The sequence below is a fragment of the Talpa europaea genome (assembly GCF_964194135.1).
Source record: "Talpa europaea genome assembly, chromosome: 7".
In the NCBI taxonomy this organism is placed as follows: domain Eukaryota; kingdom Metazoa; phylum Chordata; class Mammalia; order Eulipotyphla; family Talpidae; genus Talpa; species Talpa europaea.
In genome coordinates, this window is record NC_140074.1 from 95,354,462 (window position 1) to 95,378,067 (window position 23,606).

At 40.0% G+C, this 23,606-nt stretch overlaps 1 protein-coding gene across 3 annotated transcripts in view; it reads left to right on the forward strand.

The window, feature by feature from the left end:
• Positions 1–23,606, forward strand: part of DNAH9 (dynein axonemal heavy chain 9) — a gene marked incomplete at its 3' end in the record, with an annotated part of 308,650 nt that overhangs the window by 251,222 nt on the left and 33,822 nt on the right. For all 3 annotated transcript variants that reach the window (XM_084236563.1, XM_084236562.1, XM_084236564.1), the window contains exons 56-61: positions 2,025–2,189; positions 4,369–4,509; positions 8,236–8,406; positions 10,089–10,211; positions 15,337–15,530; positions 18,080–18,228. In XM_084236563.1, the coding sequence (XP_084092689.1) occupies positions 2,025–2,189; positions 4,369–4,509; positions 8,236–8,406; positions 10,089–10,211; positions 15,337–15,530; positions 18,080–18,228 (943 nt within the window). The remainder of the gene's footprint in view (positions 1–2,024; positions 2,190–4,368; positions 4,510–8,235; positions 8,407–10,088; positions 10,212–15,336; positions 15,531–18,079; positions 18,229–23,606) is intronic.

Here is a 23,606-nt window from a genome sequence, read left to right on the forward strand (position 1 = left end):
TCTCTACTTCCGGCAAGCTTTCATTTATCAATGGATACCTATAGAACACCAGCTCTGTAAAGGCAAGTGTAAGGTCAGGAATGGCCACAGAGCAGGTTTTCTGATCCCATGCAGACTGGGTAAAGGAGGAGTCAGAGTCCTCAGTGAATTTTCAGGCTTTTATTAGGATTTACCAGGCACATGGCAGTCAGGAGTGCTGGGGGGGCTGGGAGGCCTGCCAGTCTTCACTCTGGGCTCTGCGGACTTCTCTCACGTTCTCTCTGCTCTTCTCATGGCTCTGCTTCTCTCTCGGCTTCTGGTTCAGCTTCTACTGGCGTCCCCAGGACGCCGCCCTTAAAAACCCAATCTTAACCCGAGTGAATCCCATCTACATATGCTCACACCCTATTCCAGGTGCCCACCATCAGGCATGCATTCAGGACCACAAGGGTCCATCATTAATCCTAATGGCAGGAGGGCAGAAAAGCCTGATACTTTACCTTACTCTACAGCAAGATTATAGAAACTGAGGAATCAACAGTAAACAAAGAAGATCATTGTCTTACCCTCTTGAAGCTTATAATCTAGTGGACAAGCACAGAAAATAAAATCCTTATTGCTCCTTCCTGTGACTATGCAGGTATTTCTCATTTTCCCCTTTCCCTAATAAAATGTAAAAAAGAAAAGAAAAACCTGAACCAAAAAAAAAAAAAAAAAAAGTCAGGCAGTGATAAAAATTTTGAAAAAAAATAAGCAGGGGGTATTATCAGAGAGATTTAAAATTTTTACGAGGAGGTGGCATTTGAGCTAACTCATGAGCCCTCGGAAAGCCTCTGGGCACAGAGCAATCCCATCAGAGAACAGCGAATCCTGCTTCGGAAAGCTGGACTGAAGGATGTATTTTTGAGAAAAAAGATAGGCCAGGGTGGCCAGAGCTTGAGCCCCCAAGACAATTGTTCTTTCTGTGAATCTGAAAGCAAGAATCCCAGATTGTACAGAGCAAAGAAACTCCAACTGCCTGACGTTAAATGCTTTCTGCCAATAAAGAATACGTCCAGAGCTTCAGAATATGGGATCTAACAATCAGGAAGGGAAGATAAGGTAAGAACTGCTTGGACACCTACACTCCTGTAGCAGCAGGAAGGACACAGGGCAGGATCTCTGATTTGATTGTCTGATTTGAGCAGACAAGGGTAAAGGAGAGTCCTAGGAGCCCTCCTCGGTGGCTTTTTGCAGGCTTTTATTGGGTTTACCAGGTACACAGCAGGTAGGGGCGCTGGCAGGCCAGGAGGCTGGCAGGCCTCCTAGCCCCCTGCAAATCTTCATTCTTTCTGGGCTCTCCAGTGTTCTCTCGTGGCCTCTGCTTCTCTGCTGGTTCTCTTTCAGTTTCTCTTTCACTCTCACTCTGCTGGCGTCCCCGTGATGCTGCCTCATAGACCTAGTCTCTCAGCCCAGATATACCCACCTACGTATGCCCTCCCCCTACTCCAGGTGCCCACCATCAGGCATGCATTCAGGACTGCAGGGATCCATCATCAATCCCAATGGTGGGAGGGCAGAAAAGCCTGATACTTTACTTTCCCTACAACACCACTCCAGCCTTGAGGGGCCTCTGTAGTGATCTTGTCTAAGGCTATTATGTAAGACAGTTTAGACTTTTTATTTAAAAAAATAAAAAGATGAATGGGAAAGCATTCATTCAGAGACATAGAGGACCCTCCAAAGAAGTAAGACTTGACCGTACCCTCTAACTATTCACAGAACAAAGTTCCATATAATGAGCAGACTGTATCAGCATTGTGCTAAGTTTTGAACGTCACAACCTATACCTCCTCATACTGAAGTATGAGGGTAACTTAGCCTTAAGTAAATGGTTCAGCTAGGAGTCAACTCATCTGCTTCTCTCATCTGCCCATGGTCTCAATCACTGTTGTGCTGCCTCCAGTTCACTGTCTCTTAGGGAAGGCACTCTGGCCCCAGAGCTTTTGTTTTCAAATCTATTCAAGAGTTCCTATAATGGACTCCCTCTTACTTCATATTAATAGTCAGACCTCACGAAGCAGCAAAATGGATTCAAAATCACTCTCAAAACATTAGAAGACAACCTGCTGTCTCGCCTTTCTTCAGCATCTGGGAACTTCCTGGGAGAAACAGCTTTGGTGGAGAACCTGGAGATCACCAAGCAGACGGCTGCTGAAATTGAGAAAAAGGTAAAACTATTCTGGCAACCTCAATTGGGAGCCAAAGGCCCTCTTCCTAGCCTGAGTCTGACTTTTAGGAGAAAAAAAGCAAGAGTCACGGATAACTTTTCCAGCTTTCCGAGTTTCTTCTGGAAAGTCAAGATAAACAGGATTCCTGAAAGGACTACCTCACAGCTGCATTAGGAAGTTTCTACCTTCCAGGGGATGCATTTGACAACTTAGCTCCAAAAACATCTGATGAGTGGGGAAGTCTGTGCAGTTTCTTGTTCTGTGTGAGGAATGGTAGCTCAAATTTAGTGCCTCCATAAGTTTTTGAACTGCCCTGAATCTAAGGAATCACGCTGCTGTAAAAGTTAACTGGTTCAGGCATGACTGCACCCTGTGAAAACCCACCAGCCTGGAAAACTTGACCAAGTCTGATCTTAATGAAAGGGTTTCAATGACTTCCCAGGAATTCAGCTCTCAAAACCAGTATTATCCTGGAAAGCAATTTTTATCTAGAGCTTCCTTCCTTTATTTCACCATTTTTCAAAGGCTTTTATTCCCTTTTATGGGGGACTAGAAGACCTGACTTGCCGCAACCAAATTCTTGCCCTTTCCCAACAGGCTGCTGAATTTTCACAGGCTCTTTCACATTCTCAGTCCTGCCTTTGGGTCAGAGAGTAGTTAAGATGCTGGTCTGAGCAGGATACATTTGTCTGTAACTGTGTCCAGGAACAACATAAGGGGATATGCTTATGATCACATTAGTGGGATTTCACCAAATGTGAAAGTCTGATTTAGATAGGGAAAAATAGGAACAAAGGCAGCAAAGGCAGCAGGACAGGAGAACCAGCTCATAACCATTCAATTAAAGTTTATAATGAGAGCTTGAAAGAAGGAAGGTCCAGCCTTGCATGGGCTCAGTGATCTCTGTGGGACCACCAGACTTCACTGCTATTTCCCTGTGGCCTCCAGATCTCTAGATAGGGACATGCTGAGTTTGTAAAGTAATTAGGGTAGAAGTTCCACTGCATTGGGCAGGAAAGATGGGAGGACAGAACCTCACTCTCACGGACAGAGTGAGAGAATAGAATTCACCTTCTTGATCTTTTCTCCCAGTCTCTTCTTTGCTCCTCTTTTTGTTCTTTTGTTTAAAGTCAATGAACATTTCCTGAGTGCCCACTGTGTCAAGTGCTATATGGAATCCCTTTCTTCTGATTCTTTAATTTTTGTCTTCTCATTCATTCATCCATGAATCCTTATTTAGAGGCTGCTATCTTCTATATTCTATGATAAAAGTTGAGGGTACAACAGTGACCTTGCTAGACTCCGAGGGCCTGGTCCTCTAACGGAGAAAGACAAGCAAACAGGCAGCTATAAAAATATGATGACAGCTGTGGTAGAGGCATCACAGGGCGCCATGAACACGCAGAGAAGGAACACTCAACCACGTTAGGTGAGAGGGGTTTTTTACCTTTAGTATAAGCAGAACATAGATTGTAGAGAAGGGTAGAGGTTATTCTGGAAATGAGATGTGAATGGTGGGCTGTGTTTCCATTGCACAGTACTTTGTACTACACTTGATCTTAGCCAAAAGGCCGAGAAGCGATGCACAGTACTTTGTAAATCATGCTATGAAATTTGAATTTTAGATGGGAGTTGGAGCATAAGTTAGGTCATATGGAGATTTGTATGTGGTGATGTGTTCTTATAGAATCCCTCTCTTTAATTCTTATGTCTCTTATTTTTACCTCTGATAAGAAATTTGATGAAAATAGAGTATACCATTAAAAGAAATCTTCTTTGTGAAATTACATATTAACTCTTTCATAAAAATTGGGAAAACAGAAAATTGCATTATGCTTCTTTTACTGAATTCCCACTACTGGGAATTCTGGTCTATTTTCAAGTTACATGAAATCATTCTTGTTAGAAATGGAACTTAGAGGCTTGTATAGTATATATTTCCCAACTTAGAGATCTGACACCTTTATCTTTGTGGAAGACTAGAAGCATATATTTTTGTTTCTCACTCAGACTCTATCAAAGAATACTGCAGTAGCTTTCCAACTCTCTAGCCACTGTGCCCATCCCAAACTGCCCCACCCCACATACAGATACATGTGCTTATATATATAGATGCCAGGCTGATTCTCAGGGAGCCTAGTTGGTTTGAAGGATGGCCACCTTTTATTTTTCCTAACAGGTCCAGGAGGCCAAGGTGACAGAAGCAAAAATCAACGAGGCCCGAGAGCATTATCGGCCAGCAGCTGCCCGAGCCTCTGTGCTCTACTTCATCATGAATGACCTCAGCAAGATCCACCCAATGTACCAGTTTTCTCTCAAGGTAACTTACACCAGTTTTTTGCATGTTCAGAATAAAACAGTATAAGATAGTCAGTCCATGCTTCATTGTGATAGCAGATCTGTAACATCAAAGCCAGGAGAGTTGCAGTCCTCATCCCTTTCATCAACTCTTTCATGACTCATTGCTTACTTTGGCTGGAACTAAAGGAGCCACCATAGCAAGTCTCTGCCTCACTCACTCATTAAGAACTTATATTATGGCAGCTACTGTGCTTAGTGAATGTGTGAAAGGATACCAAAAAATATCTGGAATTATCTCTGCCCCCAAAGAGCTTAAACTATAATAGGTATAGTCAAACATGTATGTCATTCATTTGGATTAAAGACCAAAGCAGGCAATAATAATGGAGTAACTTTAAATTACCTTTCTATTACCCTAATATCCCCAAAGCTACTGCTTTATGGTTGTGGAAATGTTTCTAAAACCAAAGATGTTAGCAAATTGTAAGTGCTGACTAAACTTACCTTACTCATGAAATAATAAAGACCTATAAATTTTAAGTGTATCTCTGCAAGTATATATTTCTCCCCTAGGGTATTCACCAGAAAAACATAATTGAAGATGTTTTAGGAGGTGATGGAGCATTTCTCAATTATCTTTTTGGTTTGGCCCAATAAACAGAGAGGACACACACACACACACACACACACACACACTCAGTGCACACACCTCATTCTATGAAGCTAAACTGCCATATGGAAGCCAAGGTATAGAGATGCTGAGAAATCAGCAACTGGGACCCTGGGTTTCATTTAAGTAGAGATGACATTTCATCATTTCCAAACCCCCTTCCCTCAACTAAGAATCTCTGCAAATCACATGAACTGTGTTCATCATATTTTATGTTTTTAAAAGAAATCCTCTACTTGACCTTATATTCCTGTCAACACAGCATATGAAATAATTATAACATTATAATTATAAGAATTATAAAATTATAAAACATTTTAAATGTTAGAATGATAAACCTAATAACTGCAAGTTTACATCTCTAGTTCTGAGTAGTTGAATTCTACCATGGTGACTCTTCCTGAGAAAAGGGATTCATATGAATCCCATGAAAACATGTGTTCAAAAATATGTTGTGAGTTGTGCAGTAATTGTGTCCAGATACAGGCTTGTTTTGTCATTGGAAACTCTACTTATAAGGAGGGCAAAATGTGGGCCCAGTGCTGTTAAGAATTATCATGTACATTTATTAATTGACTGATTTAATCACTGAAATAAGATTTAAATGTTTAAAGTAGCTGAAGTAAATGGTTTCAAAAATCCCAAAACAATAGTACCCTTAGAAGCCTTCTATAATTTGAAAAAAATATTAGCCACTGGAGTTTCCAAGGTCTCAGATTTTGTCTGAGCTTGGATTTTGTAATTCCTGTTCCTGGCAAAGAAAGGAGAGGCATTTTCAGAGAATGGAAACACAGACCACACATCCTGTTTTGCCAAAGTTTTTTGAGCAGGAATATATTTAAATGTATGTATATACAAGCAAAAACTCTTCAAGAGCCAGGTTTTGAATGGATTTGGGAGTTCCTAACATCATTAAGATGGAACTTAAGTGGTTATAAGTTATTTTCCAGAGGCTCAGAGAGGGTTAATGGGCATGCTTACAAGTTAGAAGTGTGTCCCCACTGAAAAGACACATCTCTAGGGGTCCCTGCAGACTGAAGCCATGGCAGGCGAAATAACATTTCTCAGTGAGATTAGGTAGATAGAACATAAGGTACTGGACTTGCACTGGAGACCCCAGGGCCTGAAGACCTGTTTTGTCTTCAAAGGACTTTTCAGATACTTTCTTTGGTTACAAAGGTTTAAAAATAGGAAGATTTCTCACAAATTCCCTTTTCAATTTTCATGAAATTTTGGAAGATTTGGCAGCATTAAACTCATGTTTCACACAGACAAATTTGCTGAAGCAAAGGGATGACTGTTCTCCCAAAGGGCATTCGCCTTCTGAGTTCCACAGCCCACCCCACCCCTGCTCTCTATTTGGCCTCACACAACTAACCCCTGAAGGTTTTTGAGTTTGAGACCCTGGGTCTGGCACATCCTTTATGTTATATGTGAAGATCTGGACTGGATTCTTGGAAAGACAGTAAGCCATGGCCCCCATGCTCAAGCCACTCAAATCTGGTATCATTTGAAAAGATTAAAAACTATATAAGACACAAAGCAATGGAGAAGGGCCCTGAAAAAGTGACCTGGTAGTTAGAGCTAGCAACTGTTAGCAGAAGAGACCTTCTGGAGGAAAACACACCCGAGATTAGCACTAAAGTTGTTCAGACTTTGGAAGTACGAGAAAGAAGAAGATCCTTTTCAGATGGAAAGAAAAAAAGAGTCAAAATTAGTTTAGTGTAAGGAAAATGCTAGGTATTTTAATCTCTTTAGATCTTTTCCTGAATTGTGAATCACTTTGTTTAAACTTGGTAACTAGAAATTCTTACCTGATCATCATCATTTTGAGAGTTTTAGAGAAAAGCCATAGTAATCACCTGGGGAAAACTATACCCAGTCTCTGAAGATCAGTTCTGCAAGTGGAAGCTTTCCAAATTGTTCCATGTGGTGCTGGGAGGCATTATTAGCCTCTAATGAGCTATTATTCCAATCTAAATCCTACCAAGCGAGGGCAAACCACAATGGATTGGGTAGAAGGCAGTCAACAGATTTTTCTAGAATCAGCAAAAGTGAATGAAAAAGGAAGACTGTAAGGATTTCGATAACAAGAAACACCATGGAACTATGAAATAGAGAGAGGAATCCACTTTTTTTCCCCCTGTTTTGCAAATGAGAAATGTTAGATTCGTATCTTACGTGGTTTTCATTGCAACTCAAATATTTAGTATTATAAAAACCTAAGATTTTTTTCTTCGTGAAATTACAGAAGGAAAATAAAGACTAGAAATCTGCATAGCTAAGAATTGAATAGGTTCCATTACAGTTTGAGTTTCATTTTCTTGAGTGATTAGTTCTATTTACATAGCATTCAAAATGTGCATTACTAATATTTCTTTTATAGTCAATGTCTAAGTTTCAAACAATGGTAATTTGGATCATTTGATTTTTATTTCATATTATTCCACAAATGTACACAATGCACAAGATGTAACCAAAGTAGGCTATGCTCTGACCATCGCAGGAAGGGTCCTTGAAATAAAGAACACATAAGAGGATTTATCAAACGACTACAATGAAAACAAAAGAAAACAAAGAAACAGGAACTTCTGACCATTACCAAAAGAAAATACAATTAATGAAAAATATCCTAAGTTCCTATTATGTACAGAGATCTCTTTTTAGAAACAGAAGTGTACAAGACACTGATTCGACCATCAAAAATTTTATAATCTAATGTATAGAATCATTAATCCCAGCCAGTTATTTTCAACTATGTTATCTTTTTAAAGCAGATAGCTCTTCAGCAAAAATCTTGTTGGATTTTAAATTAATTATTTTAGTCACCAAACACTAATTTCTCTGTTTAAATCTCTGTATGCTCTATAGCTTTGCCTGCTTTGAGACAAGACAATTCATATGCACAAACTAAGAAAAGAGCTAATAGCATGTTTTCTTGTAACCACTGTCCTTCTTGGCAGGACCTGCTGATTAAACATTTCTGGCAAATTATAATAACCTTCACAAGTAAGACCACTAGTTATATACAAGGAGAACTTCAAATTACCATTTTTCTACCTTCTGCACCCCCAGGCCTTCAGTATTGTCTTCCAGAAAGCTGTGGAAAAGGCTACTCCTGATGAGAACCTCAAGGAGCGGGTGACCAACCTAATAGACAGCATTACCTTCTCTGTGTACCAGTACACCACCCGCGGGCTCTTCGAGTGTGATAAACTGACCTACCTTGCCCAGCTTACTTTCCAGGTAAAAGTGGATTGAAGAAGTTTCCAGAAAACATTTTATTTTCTAGTGCTCCAACAGCAGGTATAAAGATACTTCTTTTAACATCTCTTCCCATAGAATGCAAACTACAGCACCCTAGGCAGAGACATCAGGCAACAAAATCCAATATGGCATACCACACTGCCCCCCACTGTCCCATTCATGGCAGGCATGCTTAATCATTCATTACTCTTTTCTTGCTGACCCTGATGAAGATTCTCCTCAACATAATCATCCAGCAGCCATTACAAATCCATCCAAACTGGCACTGAAGATAAAACTGAATGACCATACCAATAACTATATTCTTCTTGACATGCTCTAAGAACATTGTCAGAGTTCCCTCATTATTTATTTACCTTTAGGATTTCAAGTTTATCATGCCAAACTTCCACTAGAATAAGATCTGTAGCCATAGCAGCCCGGGCCTTAAAATATTCTTTTTTTTATTTTATATATTTTTTACATCATTTTTCATTTTTGCACAATGTATGCTTTTTCATCTTGGTTGTAGTCCCCATACAATTCCCACCCCTCTTAATTTGACCATAATCCCTCATACCCTCCCCCTCAGTGTGTCTCTGGCTTATAGTTGCTTGTTGATTTTGATTTTTACTTTATTATAATTAGTCTTTCTCCTGGTTCCTTATTTAGGTTTTCTAAATATTCTTTAACAACTCTGCTTCTCAGGGACTCGGGAGCTTCCCATCAGGGATTTTCAATATTAGTAAAAAAAAAACCCTGGTCTTCCACTTAGTTTCAGCATTAAAACAAAACAACAACAAAAAAAATGAAACTAAATTTCCTCACATTTATTTTTTTAATCCTTTAGTAATTGGGATTTCCCTCCATATATAAATTGGGAGTACAAACTGGATTATCTTGAAGGCCTCACCCAATGGTAGAAGTGAGCTATCCAGTGATGACATCTGTGTTTGACTCTGTTATTTCCTCAAAAATTTTTTTCTTGTGAGCATTCCTGTCTGTAATCTCAGCAGAGAATACCATTTGAAGGGGGAGAAGAATTTCCCAAGCACCTCACAGTGTGAACCATTAGCCCTAGTCAAGCCAAATTCTGCACTCTCCCCTGCACACACCTCAGTAATTCTCCTTTCAAACCTCTACACTTCCCCCTCCCTGGAAAGCCTCCCCTTCCTGTCTAAATTTTCCTATTTCTTAGCTCCGCCAAAGTCTAATTCGAAACCACTTACTGACAGTTCAATCAAAGCAATCTCTCTACTCCAGCTTGCGGGGCACCCCCTATTCTGGAACCTCTTTAGCATTATTGATTCATATATGCATTTTTATTTTGCATATATTCATATGTTACTTTGACACTCTCCTCAAATCCTGTCATTTGTATGTGTCATCTCCTTAGTTAGTTTGCAGGAATGTATTCCGTGGCACTTATAATTGATGCATAAAATGCTTGTGAACCAGGATAAATACTCATTCACTGGGTGCACTGATATTTGGGGTAAGAGATGCACACAGAATTTATCTGCAATGATATATACTTTCTTCCACTTGACCCTCTATTCCAAAATTTGTGGGCAAGCTCTAGTATTGGAAGCAGCAGTAATCACATTGAGTGACAATCCCTAAGATCTCCAGGACCCAGTGATTACACCAGCTAAAGAAACTGTCATTCTTCCACATTACAGATCCTGCTCATGAACCAGGAAGTTGGCATGACAGAGTTGGATTTCCTGCTTCGATCTCCCCTCCAGACAGGTGTCAGCAGTCCAGTGGAGTTCCTCTCCCATCAGGCTTGGGGTGGCATCAAGGTCAGTAGAAAAAGGCCCTAGAAAAAAAATCAAATTCTCATTTCTTGGGGTTTTTTCCCTGACATTTGTCTCCATGAAGTCAGTGGGGCGCTCTAGTGAGCTTAAAGCATGGAGCAGTGTTAAGTGTAGGTGCATCCCTTTGCTTGCACCCCCACACCAGAGCTCACCTCCCTTGGACCTGCTGGGAAGACTGAATGGAGAAGGAGCAGGTGTAAAGGATACAGTAAGATGCTAAATGTTTCTCTGTCTCAGTTGAGCTGCTTTTTACCTGCCCATGCTGGGGCTGGAATTGGCCTTCTCTGTGACCCTCGGGTTGCTACGGCAAAGCTGCCTCAGTGCTTTTATGCAACAAACAGATGCCTGGACTCTGCTCAGGCATCCCATGTGAATCCTAACTCAGACTCAAAGTCAGAGATGCATTCTGGCCTGGAATTCTTGGTGGTTAATAAATAGCTGACTACAGAACAGAAGCACCAGGTAGGAAGTGGGTAGAAGAAGGGTAAGAACAAAGAGAGAAGAACAAAGAGTGGTCAGTGGTGGTGGAATATGAGTGTTAGTGGTGAGTGCACTATGGTGATAATAGCTGGTGGAGTACCCCAAGTATTACCTCAGTTAAAAATTAATTTTAAAAAATAAAATAAATAGTATCTTAAAACTACACTACCTTCTTTCATTTTCATCTTCATAATTATTATTTTTTAAAGAATTTTTTTAAGATTTATTTATTTATACAAGAACTGGAGTACAGGCCAGAGGCGCAGGAGGGCAAGAGAATTTCACCAGAGACAGAGCAGGAAGCAGAACAGGCAGACGACTGGAAACACTGCTGAGGGGAGCAGCAGGCAAGACAGGAGAGGTCTGCCACGCCATGTGGGTATCTCCCTGGCAGGCCAGGAATCAAACCCACACTGCAGAGGCTGCGTACAGCTTCACAGTGCTGTGCTCAACCTGCTGAGCCATGGGGGAGGCTCCTTGATAAGTATTATTTCTTTCATTTAACATAAGGAAACTGAAATAACACACCTTATAAAGTAGCAAATTCAGGGCACAAATTCCAGTCTGTCTGATGGTAAAGTCCATTTTCTTTCTGTGTTGTTTAGCTTAGTTTTGTTGGGATGCAATGAATGTTGAAAAGTTCTCGACTCTAAGTCACTGTCAGTAGGGACCAGGCCTGCATTCACAGGGCCTGACATGACGCCCAACAGTCAATGGTGACTGAGTGGATCCCAGGGCCAGAAAACGGAGGCATGCTCTCTCCCGGCAGCTGCCTCCATGTGGGTGAATGAGCACCCACCACTGATTTTGGTGCTGTGTGAGAAATAGCATCTACATAAAATGAATCCTATGATTTTTCATGTTCGTTGCATTTTATATACATAGCACAAATAAGTATGAATCTAAAGTAATATGATTGACTCCCAATCCCTATGTTTTTTACTAATTTTTATTACTGAACTCCTGGAGGAAGATCCTCCCTTGTCTTCCAGTTATTAACAGACCTGGGTATTCTTTGGTTTGTGACAGCATCACTCCAATCTCTGCAGCTGTCTCCTTCACATGACCAGTTTCCCTCCGTGTGACTTTGAGTTTCTTCTCTTCTCACAAAATAGAAAATTAGTGCCCACCCTAGTGACCTCATCTTACCTAGAGTATGAATACCCTCTACAAATCCAAGATCACATTCACGAGTCTGGAAAGTTAGCTCTTCAATATTTATTTTGTAGGGCACAATCCCCATCAATTATGATTATTTATTACCCCACTCTTAGGTGTATATATCCTGTGGTTGACATAGGTTGTGCCTCATAAAATTTGTCCATAAAAGGAAAAACTTTAAGGAATTGTGTGTTGCCCACCTGGGTCATATCCATTTGCCTTTCTCTATACTACACTACGAAAATCATACTGAATAAATGATTCAAAAGCGCTCTTTACTGCTTTCATTTTACATAGCTCAATTCAAAAGCTACTGTGTATTTCAGTTTCATTCCTCTTTTTACAAGCTAGATGCCTTGCTTTACTTTGCTTTGCTTTGCTTCACTTTGCTGTTTTGTTTTGTTGCCTAAACTCATCTGACTGTTCAGAGGCTTTATCTCTATGAGCTTGTTATGTGGATCAGCAAAGACCCATCTCTGTCAAACTCAAGCCCAGTGCAGGATGTAAGCAAGTGAAACACACTACAATGTGTGGAGCACATCACTGAGCCTTTGACAAATGCTCTTTTTGAGGGTTCAGTGGATTTTTAATCTAAAAAAAAAACAAAACAAGTATAATTGATTAGGAACATGATAAAAATAATTTTTTTAGCATTCTATCTGATAAGGAAGGTTGATTGCTTTGTTTCCCCAGAACTAGTAAGCAGGTAATGAGTGAAATCTTTGTGATAAAATACTGCTCTCATTATTATCCCCAGTAAGGATTTTTTAAGTCTCATCAAATGCTGAACTTTTAGGTAATGCATGTTCTGTTCTTCATTAGACAACCTCATCTTTGATGCACGCTTTTGTTAGCCTTTGAAAAGGCCCCTCACTACCATCCTGGATGCCAATTTAGCACAGTTGTATTTTGCTACACAGTCCAATGTAATTAGGTTAATTAGTCATTTCCATTTAGCTTATTAGAAGGCTAAAAATCCCTTCCCCTCATTTGGAAGATTAAATGTTGCAATTGTGTTCAATCCAGAGCTTCAAGGAAGTGTGTTTCAGACCCAGTCATGGCATTTGGGAGCACTGATCACAGTGTAATTTGCTCAGTTTTGTGGTGACACCAGAGGGGGTAATGGGACTGCAGAAGGGTTAGTGACAATGCAAGCTGGGAAGAGGGGGTGAAGTGGCTGCCTGGAAGAAGATGAAAGTTAGCTCCTCCTTGGCACAGAGAGAAATAATTACAGCAGCTGCAGCCTGTCAAGAGCCCTCCTGCTGGCTGCCCAGATGTCAAACTTTATTAATTGAGCACTTCCTGAGTGCCAGGCAGCCTATAAGGCCTAAAGGAAACAGACGAAAAGCCTGAGAAGTTCTTGCCCACAGGGAACTCACAATCTTATGGGAGTAACAGACCAGTAAATGAGCAATTGCATCTCAATAACTACAGGGGCCCTGAGATAGCACAAGGGAGGCCTTTATAGTCTTCAAAGCACTCCTATCTACATTAGAGTGTGAGCTATGCAGACAACCATTACTTGGCCTCATTTTCCAAAGAGAAAAATCAAAGCCCATAAAGGTTTCAATACAGGCTCCAAATCATAAGAGGCTCCAATGGGACCAGAACTCTCCTCTCTCATTTCCTAGTCCCTCCTCTACCTTTCTACACACCACTCCTCCCTCGGCACTTCTCAGCATGAATGAAGGTGCTCTATGTGGTCAGGGTGAAAGTGGGAAATCACAGAATCTGTGGAAAAGGGCATATAAATTCAGGTCACATGTTCATGCACACAGGAGACTCAGCAAGTCCAGGTTAAGTGTAAATAAGTGTCCTCTAGCTTTATTCCCTGTATCAACTATAAGACTTCTCTATTCCAGTTATGCTGCTTCTGATGATGTTCCACACTCTCCCCACTACAGATTTTGGCTCTTATTGATTCATCCCCATAAAATGCCCTTCCCTCTCTCCACCTCTGTCTCTGCCCAATAGAATCCTATATACCTACTAAGGTCCCCCCTCATCTCCTAGTCTCCTTAACTTAAGAGGGTTACGTTCCTGAAAGGCATGTGTCTATTTTTTTCACTTTTACATTCCCAAGTTGTAGATATTCAATAATGTCTAATTAATTCATTCATTAAAATAACCAGAATGCACCGGTTAAAATTCATGGCTCTGTGGTAGGTCCTTGGGACACAGTCTAGCCATCCACCACATTGGAGAGACCAGACACATAAGCAAAGCTGAGTAATAATGTGAAGATAACTAAGTGTGTGTGGTTTATGTAGGTACTCTGAAGAAACAGAATTGATTCTCACCCAAATTTTATTTCAATATGAGACTAGAGATGCCACACACAAACCAAGCAGGTTTGGGAAAGTTTATGATTCACGTAATGAGATTTTCTGGGAAGATCCAGGGAACTTCCGAACAATCTAGAAATAACTTGAGAGAGTTAGGGTTAGGGTGTGCGGGTGGGGTGAGGGTTCCTATGCTTGGGCAGAAATGTACCTGTACAACTTCCCTCCAGCACCAAATAGGGAAATGCCTTGACTTACTGATCCACTTGCCCATATGTGGAACAGAAGAGGAAGAGGGAAGGAAAGAAACTATCAGTGGTCAAATATCTAAAAAATTGAGTCAGACAATTTGTCAAAGATTTCAAATCGATGAGTAGCTATAAGTGATCCACTAAAGAAGTGTGAGAGGGCTTTGCTAGGTTAGAAACAACGTACCTAAAGAAGGCTGCGTTTGAACTACATTTTAACAACTTCTAAACCCTTAGCAACTAATAATCATGGCCAGTGAGAAAAGGAAGTAGAGTTTGGTAGAGAAGAGAATAGTACCTTTCACATAGTGAAAGCCAGGTAAACAACAACTTAGGAATTAGTCTGGTATACTTCCAAGGCTGGGGACAGATGGGGCGGGAAGGAAGTCAATACCTGGGTAAATGGACAAATTGGAAAGAAATGCAAGATGAAGATCTGATTCCCAACTTAAGCATTTGGACTTAATTCTTATGGTAGCAGGCAACTCAGAAATTTTAGAGTTGCCATTAACAAAAAGTCAATGATTTTAGAGACATTTTGAGAGAGGAATTGACAGGAGTTGTTGAAAGAGGGCATGAAAGAGAGGAGTCCGGGACTGAAAGTGTGTAGGCTCCATGATCAGGAAAAGCCTGGCATTCCCTCTCTAGATGTAATACCCTGCAAGCCGTTGCTGCTCCATCTCTGCTGCTGCTGATAACCCACACACTTTGTTTTGTTAAATTTTGTCTTTTATTGAGGTAGTTTGTTGAAGTTGGGCTGATCAAAATCCATCCTCTTCCTTATGGTTCCTGGGGAAAGATCCAAGGCTCCAGACAAGAATGTACCTGAGACAGAATAATGTCTATAGCACCATCTCATCCCTCAACCACCAACTTGGTGCAAATTATAGGTTTCTTGAGAAACTGTGTTTCAAAGCAAGATTCTCTGAAATTTCTCAGGCACTTTCATCAATGGAAGAATTCTATAATCTGGATCGGGACATTGAAGGATCTGCTAAGAGCTGGAAAAAGTTTGTGGAATCAGAATGTCCTGAAAAGGAGAAGTTCCCACAGGAGTGGAAGAACAAGACAGCCCTGCAGCGCCTATGCATGATGAGAGCCATGCGGCCTGACCGGATGACCTATGCCATGCGGTAGGGATGCAGGCTGCAGGGATGCCGCAGACCAGCACAGCAGTAGACGATGAGGCCACCTCAGGGTTGAGAGAAGCGTGCAGGGTGGTCAGGGCGTTGGTGAAAGAAATGACAAACAGACACACTTCAAGAGTGAAAATCTGAGTGTAATTTTCTTTGAGTTTGTGACCAATATATATATGTTTTCCAAAAGCACAGGGACAATGAATATCAATGAAATCAGCTTGCTCATGGGCTCAGTCTATCACCATCAGGGAGGTGATCTACATAACAAGCAATGACTTTTATAGAAGAAGGAAGTTTAGAAAGACAATAAGGGATTAAATTTTGTAGTTCTAGAAAGACAGGATAAGATTTTTAGCATTCTTGTAGTGGTTCCTGGTGGTCGTTATCTTTTGATAAGCTTCTGTCTTTTCAGGGAACTTCCGCTGTACTTCCTCTGCTTCAGGGTGTTTTGCTGTTCTCCCCCTGCGCGCTGGTTGCCCAGCCGGACCTAGGGACGGTTAGCCCTAAAGGTCACTGCAGGGGGAGGTGCAGCACAGGGAGGCCCAGGACAGGCATGGGGCAGAATCAGCATGGCCAGACAAGTAGAACTGAGCTCGAAAACCATGTGTTTATAGTAACTAAAGCTTTTGTTCCAACATCCATAATCCCATGAATCCTGTTGCTCTGTGTTTGCCAGTATTTTATTCAGATCTTGAGTGGATAGTTTGGTTAGAGGTGTTCCTCCATTGAAAAGAATGCTGATCTCTTATAATGTGGTGGAAGATGGTGGGACCCAAGAACAGATCGAAGGATCATCCATTGTCATTGTCACAGGAAGAGCATCTCCATCACAAGAAGAGTGTGTCTGTGGATCAGGTGATGGAAGGATGGCAGAAATTTTGTGTGACAAGGGAGGTGGTAGGGTTGAAGATTTGAGGAGAGTAGGGAAGCTTGAAATAGGATCATGAGAAAAGGAGGAGAAAAGGCTGACCAGAGAAAGAATTCCAAGTCACTAGTTAAGTTCCTGTGTTCATCCTGACACCACCTTCCTGCATGATTTCCTGCAGCAGTATGGAGCAGCCCAGGTGTCAATTCAGAGTTCAGTTGGTTAAAGTGTGGGTCATTTCAGGTTGGTGTGTTAGAATAAGTGTCCAGCAAGTGCCATAAGAATATTGGTAAAGAAATTACTAGAGTCATGGGTCTTGCAATCTGTGGAGACAGAAAGCAGATCAGTTGTTACCTCAGACTAGATGATGGGAATAGGAATTATCTAAGTAGGTGTAAGGAATCTTTTTGGCAGGATGAAATAGTAAAACTGGATTATGGTGAAGGATTATAGAAGTCGAAAGGGTTACTTAAAGTGGGTAACTTTTATGGTACGTCAATTGTAGCTCAAGATGTGTGTGTGTGTGTGTGTTTGTGTGTGTTTGTGTTTTAAGTAAGGTGTAGACCATGGAGTCTCCACTGGATAGGAAAGAAGTGAAAATAATAAGGGAATGATAAACACTAGGGAGGATAAGATACTAAAAACCTGCTTTTGTAGTTTAACTAATATAGGTAAAGAAGAGGTTATATAAGAAAATGCTAAACAAATAGTAAGGATAGAAGTCAGAGAATGGGATGTTTCCATTTATGTTTTCAGATATAGAAAAATTTCCTAAGTAATGACAAGGATGAGGGTGTGGTCTTGGAGGTGGCAGGAATGGGGAAGAAATGACGTGTTAATAATCTGCAGGATTATACACATTGATGTTGATGTCACCCAGGCTTGTGGCGAGGAAGTCCATGAGTCGTGTGTCCAAGGGCTCAGTGAATGAGTGACCAAAGATGTCATTGATGTGTAGGAACAGTGGTGAACAGCCGGGGGGTATTTCCCTAATAAAGCCACACCAGTAGAGAAGTAATTGTTTGCAAATAGTAGTCATAGGTGAGTAGGACTGTGATACCACTTTCCAATTCTGAGAGAGATCACAGCTAAGAGAATAAGGCCAATCAAGAAGACTACAGGACAAATAGTGTTCTTAGGGGAGATATTAAGACCCAGTGTTGAGCCAGATATTAAGTGGCTGTAGTACAAGGTTTTGTTGAGCAAAAAAAATGAATACTTTGGTCACTCTGGAAAGGAACATTGGTAAGTGGAGTAACATGATAGAAACACAAAGAATGATAGAATTCGAGACTAAAAGACGAAGATCTTAAATCGTGGGTAAGGAGGGAGGATCCCAGGGACATGAAGTATGGCGGACTTAGCTACCTTACAGAAATCACTGGTTCTGGAAGTCTTCTGGTGGATGGTGGCAATGTGACAGGACACCCAGACTTTCAGAGGAGTCAGCATTGATATGGATGGGTGGGGATTTGGAAGGAGCCCTGTTCTGAGTGAGCAGGCGGGCAGCTAGCAGCACAGGCTTGATAAGTGGTGAACTTGGAGCTGGTTCTAGCTCTGTAATTACCAAGCCTGTGAATTTGAGCACCTCTTTCCATTTCTGTAGGCCTCTATTTCTCAAATGTTGTTATTTTGTGACTGATATATGACATGATACATGTACTTTATCTTCTGGCAGAGATTTTGTTGAGGAGAAACTAGGAAGCAAATATGTGGTGGGAAGAGCACTAGATTTTGCAACTTCATTTGAAGAATCAGGACCAGCCACTCCCATGTTTTTCATACTGTCTCCAGGGGTGGACCCACTGAAGGATGTGGAAAATCAAGGTGAGAAGATTTCATCTTTCAGCTAAGCCTCATGAGCCTCATGTCATTTCATTCTTTGCATCTGTCTGTTTCTCTTCATCTGATTCAAGTCTCACACAATACCTGATATTTAAGGCTAACCACATAGAAACCAGTGTCACCACTGAACCAAAACCAGAGGTCACTGCCAAGGAAAGGACAGTTCTGGGCTAGATGAGACAGAATCCACAGCAGCAGCGTCGTGAGGTGATCTCATCCTGACACCTCTCCCACCCACCCATCGCCCTTATTGTAGCTATCTTCCCTTCTGAAATAAAAGTGTGATCCTGTCAAAGGCTCCTATTGCCCTCAAAATTAAGTCCAAAGTTCCTAACTTGACTCACAGGGAACTTGGCCCTCCCTCCTGTTTCTCCAACCTACTTTTCATTATAATTTTCCCATTGCTGCTGTAACCAATGACCACAAACCTAGAGGCTTAACACAAATTCATTATTTAACAGTTCTGGAGGTCAGAAGTCATAAATAGATCTTACTGCCTCTCTCTTATAAAGACCCCTGGGATTTTATCAGGCCCGTTCAGATAATCTAGGATAACCTCCCCATCTCAAGTTTCTTAGTTGCGTCAGCAGAGTCCCTTTTTGCCATGTAAAATAACACACACACAGGTTCTGGAGATTAGGATGTGGACATCTCTGGGGATTTGTTATTCTGCCTATGTTTCCTTACTCACCTTTTTTGCACTGTACACTGTGGGCATTCCATTCTCCTACACATGCTGTTTTCCCTTCACCTGTACTCATTCTTCAGATAACAATTCAATGTCACTACCTCCAGAAAGCCCTATTTATTTGCCTTCCAAGGAGCTCCCATGGGCTCTTAGAGTGTCCTCTTTTTGTCTATAATATTTTAATTGTCTAGTGACTATTATATCTTCTCACGAGAGCAAGAGCTCCTTAGGAATAAGGTGTCATCTTTACCACAGTACCCCTAGTTCCTAGCATAATGCCTTTCGTGTGATGGCATTCAGTAAATAGGCTAAGTGAAGCAGTGAACAAGCGAATAACTAATCAAAACTATAAAGCTAGCAGAACTTCACCATCTTGCAAAATTAAATAAAAACCTTACAGATTTTTATAGAGCTAGGTCTTTATCAATTGAAGTCCAGAAAATGTAACACAAGTCCATGCGCAACCTGTTCACTGTGAAAAAGAAAGGAATATATAGAACATGCCTGGTGGTTGAGGTTACTTGAGATAAAAACTATAATTTGACCCTAAAGAATAGATGAGATCAGTATAAGGGAAAGAATTATCTTATTCACTAACTTAATACATATTTATATTATAATCTCCTAAAATTTTCAATGAATAGCTGTGTGTATGTTTTAAATACCAATAATAAATTGAAATGAAAAGAGGTAGTTCCCCACTCCCCCTTCCCAGACACCATGTTTTTTCTTGGTTTAGTCCTCCTGATAATTTTCTATTTCTTACTAATCATCTTATATCACTATATCCGAATTTAATTCATTGTAATATTTATTATTCTCTTACATGGAAAATGAAAATTATTTCCCATTACTATCCATCCATTCTCCTTTTTTCCCAAAACATCAAAAACATTACTGAAATGTTGTTTATATGCCATAAATTCACCCATTTAAAGCATGTCCTTGAAAATTTGTTTATTTTCACAAGGCTGTGCAACCATCATCCCAAAAAGAAATGCTGTATCTATGACCCATCATGCCCATTCTATTCTACCACCCCCCTCCCCGCAACTCGAGTTGCCATAATTTACTTTCCATCTCTAAAGATTTGCCTACTGTGGACATTTCTTATAAATAGGAATCCTACAAATTTGTGGTCTTCTGTAACTGGCTTTTTTCACTTAACATCAGTATGGTAGCATGTATCAAATCTCCAGTCCTCTTTATGGCTGGGTGATACTCCATTGCATAGAGAAACTGCATTTCATTTATCCATTCACCAATTGATGGACATCTGGGCTCATTTCATCTTTTGACTATTGAGAATCATGCTGTTTAAAATCATAACTAGAACAGAGAAAGTGCTCAATAAATATTTTTTCAATGAATTAATAAATAAATGAATAAAAATCATAAGAACCATTGTAATAAGATACCCAGGGATTCCTAGCCAATTACCTCAATAAAGTGCAGAACACACATACATAACACATACACATACACACACAAACTGTTGTGATAGCTAAATTACTCCTGACTTTCATTGTTTTATAAAGTTCTATGTTCCTCCTGTCCCCTGAAGGTTCTACTCCTTTCATATTGACAAATATGGTTTCCTCATTTTTTATTCCATATTTTCCCTTTTTGGAAGCTTTTATATACCCTGTTTATGAGCAATTTCCTACTATTCTGTGCCTACTGACCTCTAACGATTCCATCATGTCATTTGAAGCTTTCTGTTATTTCAGGCAAGCTAACTCTTTCCATATCCATATTGGTTTTTTGTCTCTGAATACATTATCTAGCCCTGCCCTTGACTTAATCTTAACACATATTTCCTTGCCAATGGCAAAGTAGCTGTCCATCAACTAGAGATTGCTTAGGTACCTGTGCCTCTTTCTCTTTCTCTTCCTCCCTCCTTGCCTTCTTGATAGTTTGATTTATTTTCTAATTCACCCATTTAGAATATATTCATGACATTTATGTTATCTCATCTTGAATATAGTCAGTTTGCCTTCTAGGCTTCTATTCTCAAGTTTGTAATCCACGTGACACTCTCTCTTATTTCCAGTAGCTGGGTTTACTAAGTATACTGACTGCCTCTGTGCTTGGGTAGGATCTGCTTCTCAGAAAGGTCACTGTTTTTCTCCATTTTGACTCTTACAAGCTTGACATTCTTTCCCATCTCTGAGTGTGTGATTTGTTCTCTTAACTCCCTCATTTCCCTCCCTTTGTTTCATCATGTTGGTAATTATTATTGGGTAGTGTTTTAAAACTCTAAGCCAGATGAAAAATGTGTTCCCTCATCTTCATCCCACCACCACTCCCTGAAGCTCACCATTAACCCTTAATTAGGAGTCTATGCTTTTTGGCACTTTTGTGCCTCTTAGCATCCTCCAAGATTTTTTCTCCCATCACAATTTTGAAGGAGGAGGAGGAAGAAAAAGAAGAAATTCCATCCAAATTTCTTGAACTATGTTTTAATATGAAATCTACTGTCATCCACCCCTATGACTTCCCTTTTTGCTTTCTTGGATTAATCTTTTAATTGTTCTTTAATTTTTGCCTCTTCTCCTCACCTTCTACCTATATGAACCATCCTTCTTTTTTGCATATATATTTTTTGCTTTTGCTTCATCTACTTCTCCCTTATTTACAATCACCTGCAATATCTTCCTTCTAGGGTTACCTTGAGGATAAAAATGAAATCTCAGATGTGGAAAGATTTTGATGCATTAAAAGTATAATAGCATTGTACAGCATTGTAATAATGACAACAATTCACCTATTCATTAAGTCTGCTCAGTTTTCTCCTCCTTTACATCCTTTTGTCACATCCTTTCAAAGTATAGCTTTGTCTTTAGGTCTCCCAACAGAGGACCTCCTCTTTCCACCCTAATGCAGGCATCTTTAGTTTTTCTTTCATTTGACTCTAGCATGATGTTACTGGTTCTAATTAAACAAAAAAAAATTCTGAGTAAATTTGAAGATCTAATTGTTTTTATTAAGTGATTCATGAATCAGGCAGGATCCCATCTAGCAAGTAAAAGAGTTACAAAGAACTGTGCAAAATGCAAGACTTCTCTAGGCAGGTAAGGGCAAGATAAATAAGAAAGTAGATTATTTCAGGCAAGGCCACCCTCATTGGGAATAGGAAAGTGATTACCTTGTTAATGTTGATCAGAAAATTCCAGACTGGTTAAGATTACATTTTTGGGAGGGGTTGAAACTGCAATTAAATTAGGTATTTTGATGATGTGGGGTTTACCACAAAAGTAGTTCCACTTTTTTACCTGTTGTCTCCATCTTCCTTTACCCAATTATCTGACTATAACAAAATGAATTCTATATTTCCATTTTGGGGTCAGAAAGAAACTGTATCTACTACTGTTGGCTTCCATTGTCTCCTTTTTCTCTTTCCAATATTCTGGTCAGAACTTAAATTCACTCAGGTTTTTAAAGGCCTGCTATCAAGTATGTTAAAAAAAAAAAAAACAGTTTTCAATTTAGTGTCTTTACAGTCAGGTTATCAACACTTTGCTTGGAGTCTCCTTTTCATTGTTTCTGACCCCATTCTCTTTTCTTTAACAACCAATTGAAAGTTGGTTAAGTTTTAGAAAGTACAGTCTTTAGAGAGTGGCTTCAAGACTGGCAGAGGATTGTTATTTGTATTGAGAGAGACTTAATTGTTCATGTGCCAGAAAGCAAGGGAGTAAATAAATTGAAGATTAAGATGAAAAAGGAGATGGGATTTAGAGAACAGAGAGCAATAGGTGGGGCAGGGGATATCTCTTCCATTGAAATGGGGAGGTGGGGGATAGAGACTAATAGGGATATGGAAAAATGCAGATAAAATGGTAATAATTGAAGGCATTTCTACTATATGGCACATGTTTTCTCAAGAAAATAGAAAGTAATGCAAACTGCTGAGTGTGAGAAGAATGGGTTTCATGAGGAAATTTTAAGAATAAAGGGAATGAGCAACATAGACAATTTCTGGACACATGGAAAGATTATCAAACAAGATAGAGGTTGAGAATCATGATTTTATAGTGGTTTCAATTCACCAAATGCATTATTTTTCTCTTTTATTAATGTTAGATTCATCCACAATTGAAGTTTTATAAAAGTTGGGCAATGAAGAAGTAGAAGAAGCAGTGCAGTGGAGATTGTATAAGATCATGGTTCACATGATTCAAAAAATTATTAAAAATGGGGGGGTGTCAATGAACTGGACATTTCCCTGAGGTAGAATGATAATAGGTGAGGAAGGAAGAAAAGAGTGGATGACCTGGAAAGTAGAAACTAGTAGCCACAAGTAGATATAAATGAATAGTTCTTCAGACATTGGAGAGTTCTCTATGGTAATAAAACGCTGGGGGTAGCCAGTGGGACAGAGTGGTGACAGAAATGGAATGGAGAGAAGTTCCTTGAAGATGAGGAAGCATGACATTGGATGCTCTCTGAGTCATCCATAGTGACATTAAAATTTACCAGGGTAATGATGAAACAAAGTATAAGATTTTGAACCAACTTCCTTTGTTTTGGAGTCCCTAGTAAAAGTGAATCTCACTAAGTTGGTAGAAGGCAGACAATATAAAAGTTGGTAAATAATACAACAGGTGCCATGTGCTTCAAAAGAGAATGGGTTTTTATACAAGAAGAAAGAGCATGCAAGTTGTAAGAGAAG